The sequence below is a fragment of the Scomber japonicus genome, chromosome 23 (assembly GCF_027409825.1).
Source record: "Scomber japonicus isolate fScoJap1 chromosome 23, fScoJap1.pri, whole genome shotgun sequence".
Classification (NCBI taxonomy): domain Eukaryota; kingdom Metazoa; phylum Chordata; class Actinopteri; order Scombriformes; family Scombridae; genus Scomber; species Scomber japonicus.
The window spans coordinates 26,214,959-26,223,070 of NC_070600.1; the positions used below are offsets into that span (position 1 = coordinate 26,214,959).

The 8,112-nt window shown below is 47.6% G+C and overlaps 1 protein-coding gene across 1 annotated transcript in view; it reads left to right on the forward strand.

Moving 5' to 3' along the window:
* stab2 (stabilin 2) overlaps positions 1-5,079 on the forward strand; it is a 66,403-nt gene extending 61,324 nt beyond the window's left edge. The window contains exons 63-70 of the mRNA XM_053313852.1: positions 307-472; positions 1,517-1,623; positions 3,423-3,542; positions 4,094-4,240; positions 4,328-4,438; positions 4,547-4,678; positions 4,818-4,928; positions 5,026-5,079. Of these exons, the coding sequence (XP_053169827.1) occupies positions 307-472; positions 1,517-1,623; positions 3,423-3,542; positions 4,094-4,240; positions 4,328-4,438; positions 4,547-4,678; positions 4,818-4,928; positions 5,026-5,079 (948 nt within the window). The remainder of the gene's footprint in view (positions 1-306; positions 473-1,516; positions 1,624-3,422; positions 3,543-4,093; positions 4,241-4,327; positions 4,439-4,546; positions 4,679-4,817; positions 4,929-5,025) is intronic.
* The last annotated feature ends 3,033 nt before the right edge of the window (positions 5,080-8,112 follow it).

An 8,112-nucleotide genomic window follows, 5' to 3' on the forward strand; every position in this document is an offset into this window, starting at 1 on the left:
CTCCATCTGTCCTTCCTTCCATCTGTCCTTCCTTCTTTCCTTCCCTCCATCTGTCCTTCCTTCCCTCCATCTTTCCTTCCTTCCTTCCCTCCATCTGTCCTTCCTTCCCTCCATCTGTCCTTCCTTCCTTCCCTCCATCTGTCCTTCCTTCCATCTGTCCTTCCTTCTTTCCTTCCCTCTCTCCATCTGTCCTTCCTTCCTTCCGCCCTTCCTCCCTAAGCTGTAAGATCAGCTGTCAGGGTTAGTGTTGTCATGTCACAGTGTGATGTCACAGTGTGATGTCACAGTGTGCTGGTCTCTCTGCAGGGGGGGCTGAACATGTGTGCTGCCGGCTGGTTGGACGGGGCCCGGGTCTCGTACCCGACCACCTACGCAAACCCCAACTGCGGCTTTGGACACGTCGGCATCGTGGACTACGGTTACCGTAGAAACCTGAGCGAGACCTGGGACGCGTTCTGCTACCGGATGAAAGGTGAGAGAGGAAGAGGGGGGGGGGGGGAGAGGGCGGAAGAGTGAGGAAGATGAGGGAGGAATAAGAGGGAGGGAGGGAGGAAGAGGAAGAGGGAGGAAGAGGAGGGAAGAAGAAGAGGAGGGAGGGAGGAAGAGTGAGGAAGAGGAGGGCGGAAAAAGAGGAGGGAGGAAGAGGAGGAAAGAAGAAGAGGAGGGAGGAAGGAAGAGAAGGGAGGGAGGAAGAGTGAGGAAGAGGAGGGAGGAAGAGGAGGGAGGAAAAGGAGGGAAGAGGAAGAGGAGGGACGGAGGAAGAGTGAGGCAGAGGAGGGAGGAAGAGGGTAGAAGAGTGAGGAAGAGGAGGGAAGAAGAAGAGGAAGAGGAGGGAGGGAGGAAAAGGAGGGATGGAGGGAGAGTGAGGAAGAGGAGGGACGATGAGGGTGGAAGAGGAAGGAGGGAGGAAGAGGAAGAGGAGGAAGAGGAAGAGAAGGGAGGGTGGAAGAGTGAGGAAGAGGAGGGAGGGAGGAAGAGGAGGGAAGAAGAAGAGGAGGGAGGAAGAGGGTGGAAGAGGAGGGAAGAAGAAGAGGAAGGAAGAAGAGGAGGGAGGAAGAGGGTGGAAAAGTGAGGAAGAGGAGGGAAGAGGAAGAGGAGGGAGGGAGGAAGAGGGAGGAGGAAGAGGAGGGAGGAAGAGTGAGGAAGAGAAGGGAGGAAGAGGAGGGAGGAAGAGGAAGAGGAGGGGGGGAGGAAGAGGAAGAGGAGGGAGGGAGGAAGAGGAAGAAAAGGGAGTGAGGAAGAGGAAGAAGAGGAGGGAGGAAGAAGAGGAAGAGTGAGGAAGAGGAAGAGGAGGGGGGGAGGAAGAGGAAGAAGAGGAGGGAGGAAGAAGAGGAAGAGTGAGGAAGAGGAAGAGGAGGAGGGAGGAAGAGGGTGGAAAAGGAGGGAAGAAGAGGAAGAGGAGGGAGGGAGGAAGAGAAGGGAGGAAGAAGAGAGTGGAAAAGGAGGGAAGAAGAAGAAGAAGAGGAAGAGGAGGGAAGAGGAAGAGGAAGTTGACATGTCGGTGTGTGTGTTGCAGAGGTGCAGTGTGAGTGTCAGCCCGGTTACCTTGGAGACGGATTCAGCTGCACAGGAAACCTGCTGCAGGTCCTCAGATCTACACCCACCTTCTCCACCTTCCTCACCGTGAGTCTCATCTCCTCCATCAGCTTCATCTCCTCCATCAGCTTCATCACCTCCATCAGCTTCATCACCTCCATCAGTCTCATCACCTCCATCAGCCTCATCACCTCCATCAGTCTCATCACCTCCATCAGCCTCATAACCTCCATCAGTCTCATCACCTCCATCAGCTTAATCACCTCCATCAGCTTCATCACCTCCATCAGCTTCATCACCTCCATCAGCCTCATAACCTCCATCAGTCTCATCACCTCCATCAGTCTCATCACCTCCATCAGTCTCATCTCATCACCTCCATCAGCTTCATCACCTCCATCAGTCTCATCACCTCCATCAGCTTCATCACCTCCATCAGTCTCATCACCTCCATCAGCTTCATCACCTCCATCAGTCTCATAACCTCCATCAGCCTCATAACCTCCATCAGTCTCATCAACTCCATCAGTCTCCTCTCATAACCTCCATCAGTCTCATCACCTCCATCAGTCTCCTCTCATAACCTACATCAGTCTCATAACCTCCATCAGTCTCATAACCTCCATCAGTCTCATAACCTCCATTAGTCTCATCTCATAACCTCCATCAGTCTCATCACCTCCATCAGTCTGCTCTCATAACCTCCATCAGTCTCCTAACCTCCATCAGTCTCATAACCTCCATCAGTCTCCTCTCATAACCTCCATCAGTCTCATCACCTCCATCAGCCTCATCACCTCCATCAGTCTCATCACCTCCATCAGTCTCCTCTCATAACCTCCATCAGTCTCCTCTCATAACCTCCATCAGTCTCATCACCTCCATCAGTCTCATAGCCTCCATCAGTCTCACAGCTTCCATCAGCCTCATAACCTCCATCAGTCTCCTCTCATAACCTCCATCAGTCTCATCACCTCCATCAGTCTCATCTCATAACCTCCATCAGTCTCATCACCTCCATCAGCCTCATCTCATAACCTCCATCAGCCTCCTCTCATAACCTGCATCAGTCTCATAACCTCCATCAGCCTCATAACCTCCATCAGCTTCATCAGCTTCATCACCTCCATCAGTCTCATAACCTCCATCAGCCTCCTCTCATAACCTGCATCAGTCTCATAACCTCCATCAGTCTCCTCTCATAACCTCCATCAGTCTCATAACCTCCATCAGTCTCATAACCTCCATCAGTCTCATCTCATAACCTCCATCAGTCTCATAACCTCCATCAGTCTCATAACCTCCATCAGTCTCATCTCATAACCTCCATCAGTCTCATAACCTCCATCAGTCTCCTCTCATAACCTCCATCAGTCTCATCTCATAACCTCCATCAGTCTCATAACCTCCATCAGTCTCCTCTCATAACCTCCATCAGTCTCATAACCTCCATCAGCCTCATAACCTCCATCAGTCTCCTCTCATCACCTCCATCAGTCTCATAACCTCCATCAGTCTCATAACCTCCATCAGTCTCATTTCATAACCTCCACCAGTCTCCTCTCATAACCTCCATCAGTCTCATAACCTCTATCAGTCTCTTCTCATAACCTCCATCAGTCTCATAACCTCCACCAGTCTCCTCTCATAACCTCCATCAGTCTCATAACCTCCATCAGTCTCATAACCTCCATCAGTCTCCTCTCATAACCTCCATCAGTCTCATCTCATAACCTCCATCAGTCTCATAACCTCCATCAGTCTCATCTCATAACCTCCATCAGTCTCATAACCTCCACCAGTCTCATAACCTCCATCAGTCTCATCTCATAACCTCCATCAGTCTCATCACCTCCACCAGTCTCATATGTTACTTCCTGTTGCAGATCATCCTGAACTACTCTCAGGTGTCAGAATCGGGGAAACAGCTGATGAAGCGTCTCACTAACTTGTCCGTCCCGTCCACGTTGTTTGTCCCTGACAACAGCGGCCTGCCTGACAACCAGGTGTGTCTCCACCTGTCCTCTGTCTCCACCTGTCTCCACCTGTCCTCTACTGTCTCCACCTGTCTCCACCTGTCCTCTACTGTCTCCACCTGTCCTCACCTGTCCTCTACTGTCTCCACCTGTCCTCTACTGTCCCCACCTGTCCTCTACTGTCCTCACCTGTCCTCTACTGTCTCCACCTGTCCTCTACTGTCTCCACCTGTCCCCACCTGTCCTCTACTGTCTCCGACTGTCCTCTACTGTCCTCATCTGTCCTCTACTGTCTCCGACTGTCCTCTACTGTCTCCACCTGTCCTCTACTGTCCCCACCTGTCCTCTACTGTCTCCACCTGTCCTCTACTGTCCCCACCTGTCCTCTACTGTCTCCACCTGTCTCCACCTGTCCTCACCTGTCTCCACCTGTCCTCTACTGTCTCCGACTGTCCTCTACTGTCCTCACCTGTCCTCTACTGTCTCCACCTGTCCTCTACTGTCTCCACCTGTCCTCTACTGTGCCCACTTGTCTCCACCTGTCCTCACCTGTCCCCACCTGACCCCTCCTGTCCCTGCAGACTCTGTCTCAGAGGGACATAGAGTACCACCTGTCGGAGGGACAGGCTCTGTCTCTCAGTCAGCTGAAGAACGGCAGTCGGATCAGAACTCGAGTCGGCAGCCTCTCCGTCCTCGGAGTGTCCAACCTGCTGGACCCGTCCTCTCTGGTCAGTCTGTCTTCTGGACAATAACTTTAACGCTGTCTTTTGATTGTCCTGCATGTGGACTCACTGAGCTCCTGTTTTAATCCTCAGTCGTCTCGTTACATCAACGATCAGTTTGTGACCGACTCCGACATTCTGGCATCTAACGGGATCATACACGTCCTCCAGGGACCGCTGAAAGCCCCGCCCCCTCGCCAGGAGGTGAGTGATGTCATAGCCCTGGACTTGGTTTCCTGTTCTGACACAACAGCAATGTTTAAAAGTTGTCCCGTGTTTGACCTCTGACCTGCTGTGTGATTGGCTCTGCAGCTGCATGTGACTCATAAGGCTGGACTGGGGGTGGGACTGCTGCTGCTGCTGCTGCTGCTGGGTGGAGTCATGTTTGTTGGGTATCACTTCTACACCCGAAAAACCAAACCCTTCCAGTTCCACTACTTCAAGGTCGGTCCAACACAGAAACCAGGCGTCACATTCACTTCAACACATCAAGTTATATAATATATATATATAGTACATATAATATATGTACATATATAATATTACACCTTAGTTTACAGTGTTGTGTTGTGTTCACTGACAGGAGGATGAAGAGGAGGATGAAGCTCCACCTGCAGACAGCAGTCGCAGCATCTCTAATCCGGTTTATGAAGCAGCTCCAGAACCTGCTGAGTCCAGCACCTGTGATGTCACAGTGAGTCACAGTGACATCACAGCCGGCCCTCAGTAAACTATGTAGAGACGGACACATCTGTCCTGCTTCACGCTGACGAGTCTCACTGTGTCTGCAGGACAAACACGAGGTGGTGAACGGAGGATCGTACGACCTGCTGCAGGACGGCTGAGAGCTGCCGGGGGTTATAACCCAAACCTAACCCTAACCCAACCCCAGCCCAACCCAACCCTAACCTAGCCCCAACCCAACCCTAACCTACCCCTAACCTAGCCCCAACCCAACCCTAACCTACCCCTAACCTAACCCAACCCTAACACAACTCCAACCTAGCCTCAACCCAACCCCACCCAACCCTAACCTAGCCCTAACCCTAGAAATGTTAAATAAATAATCAGGTATAAGTGAATTTAAATGTTGATTGAATAAAACACTTCATATTGTTTTTACTGTATTTTTCATGACGTGAATAAAACCCAGCTTTATGATTATTGTTGTTAAAGTTTCATTCAGTGTTCATTACGTCATCATTTAACACACATGATGTGTATACTAGTAACGTCACAGTTAGCCTGAAGCTTGTTGCTATAGTAACGTCACGGTTAGGCTGAAGCTTGTTGCTATAGTAACGTCACGGTTAGGCTGAAGCTTGTTGCTATAGTAACGTCACGGTTAGCCTGAAGCTTGTTACTATAGTAACGTCACGGTTAGGCTGAAGCTTGTTACTATAGTAAAGTCACGGTTAGCCTGAAGCTTGTTACTATAGTAACGTCACGGTTAGCCTGAAGCTTGTTACTATAGTAACGTCACAGTTACCTGTCTGAGGATTAACGTTGTTAATGGTGACATCACATGGCGCTGCCGGTGTTATTAGTTTTTCGGGCTCTGCTGTTTCTTTCTGAGCAGGTTCTGCCTCAGATGATGTAGATTTATGTTTTAACCAGCGGTCTGTGTTTGTTTCCTTAAACTTAATATCACTGTTAGCGTGTCTGTGTTTGTTTCCTTAAACTTAATATCACTGTTAGCTTCTCTGTGTTTGTTTCCGTAAACTTAATATCACTGTTAGCTTCTCTGTGTTTGTTTCCGTAAACTTAATATCACTGTTAGCTTGTCTGTGTTATGCTAGCGGGAGGTACAGGGAGCTACAGGTGTGTTCAGGGTCGAAGTCAGACAGTCGGACACAGCGGTTCCGGCCCGCTGCAGATGTTGGTTGAACATTAATACATCGCTGTAAATGTGTGCTGGAATTTCCCGCATTATAAGTGTTGGATTTGTGGGAATCAATTAAATTGTGCGCAATACCCGCAATCCCGCGCTGAAATTCAGGCCCTGCCTATATATATATATAGTCAGATCTTTCTCTGCACATTATCAGCATCAGTCGTGAGCTTTTCACAGTGTGCTATAGTTCAGCTTTCCCTCAGCTAAAAGTAGTATATTAAAAGTATGCTATATATATATTTTAAAGCCCTTAAAGGAAATATTTGAGTATTAATGTGAAAAATACACAAACACAAAACTTCCCTCTGGTCACGTGTGTAATGACTGACAGCTCTACACTCCCCCTGCTGGAGCCCTGCAGTAACTACACCACCTCTCCCTCTGCTGGAGCCCTGCAGTAACTACACCACCTCTCCCCCTGCTGGAGCCCTGCAGTAACTACACCACCGCTCCCTCTGCTGGAGCCCTGCAGTAACTACACCACCTCTCCCCCTGCTGGAGCCCTGCAGTAACTACACCACTTCTCCCTCTGCTGGAACCCTGCAGTAACTACACCACTTCTCCCTCTGCTGGAGCCCTGCAGTAACTACACCACTTCTCCCTCTGCTGGAACCCTGCAGTAACTACACCACCACTCTGCTGGTTGGCTGCCGGTCAATCTAGTAACTGAAGACACCCGGGCCTGGTGAGCAGTTTCTCTCTTTCCTGTGTTCATCTTTCTACATTTGAAGAACTCTGAATCCTGAATCTGTAAATACTCTCATGAGAAAGTTTCACTCTGCAAAGTGAAGTCAGATCTTTCTCTGCACATTATCAGCATCAGTCGTGAGCTTTGCACAGTGTGCTGTACTTCAGCTTTCCCTCAGCTAAAAGTAGTATATTAAAAGTATGCTTGAGTGTAAGTATCAGTATAGCAAGTATACTACGGACCATGGACTTGTAGTGTACTAGAAAGTTACTAATTTAATACCTCTTCAGACTAAATTGGAACATTTTTAAGTTTATTAAAATGTATTTTCAAGTAAACAACAAGTCCACTCATCTATATACTACTAGTGTACTAGGTTTATACTTCTAGTCCACATGTTAGTTTATTGAAGTATATCTAAAGTATAGCACAAGTACACTCTTCTATATACTGACATTGTACTAGTTATATAACATATAAGTTTATAACAGGGGTAATACCTCAACGCTAAATTAAATGTAAGCATGAGTCAATGACTTGACCTTATTAGTACTTTGTGGCTTTAGTATTAAAGTATAAGTGTAAGTTTTAGTATTAATGTTCAGTATACTTCACTATAATATTCTTAAGTATATAAAATATAGTATATAAAAAGTAAACTTTAAGTATACTGCCTCAGTTTTAGTATAAAATAAGTATACTGGTAGTACACTAGAATAAACTACTTTTTGCTGAGAGTTTCACCTATCAGCCACTAGATGGAGACATAAACATGAGATGCACTTTCTAACTTTCTGCTTCTATAATTGTAGTAATAACTAAGATGAAGAAGGTTTATGTTGCTGAAGCAGAAGGAAGCACATCTCCCTCCATACATGACAATTATGTTCTGTTTTCTACTTGTTGGTCTTTTTGGAGGTTTGATGCTTCGTGTCTGTGATCACGTAGACTGGAACTGAATGAGGAACTGAGCAGGCTGCAGGGTACAAAACTGAAAGGTGACAAGAAGTAGTGGTTTGTGAAAGATGCATGTAAGCTTTTTAATCAGGAACTGGGAATTCGACAGGAGGAAGATAGAGCGTGCTGAGGTCAAACAGTATCTATATACGTGACTATAGAGCAGAAACTCAATGGAAACTTTTAGTTGACGTGTCAGATTGAATCATTTAAATATCTTAATCTTTCTGCAACGTGCATTTCTTTCCTCTCTCATAATGAAAATGTTTTATTTTGATTTTACAGTGAATGTAGGTCCCTAACAATAATGATGAGGTGACAGACAGGAAGTACATTTTC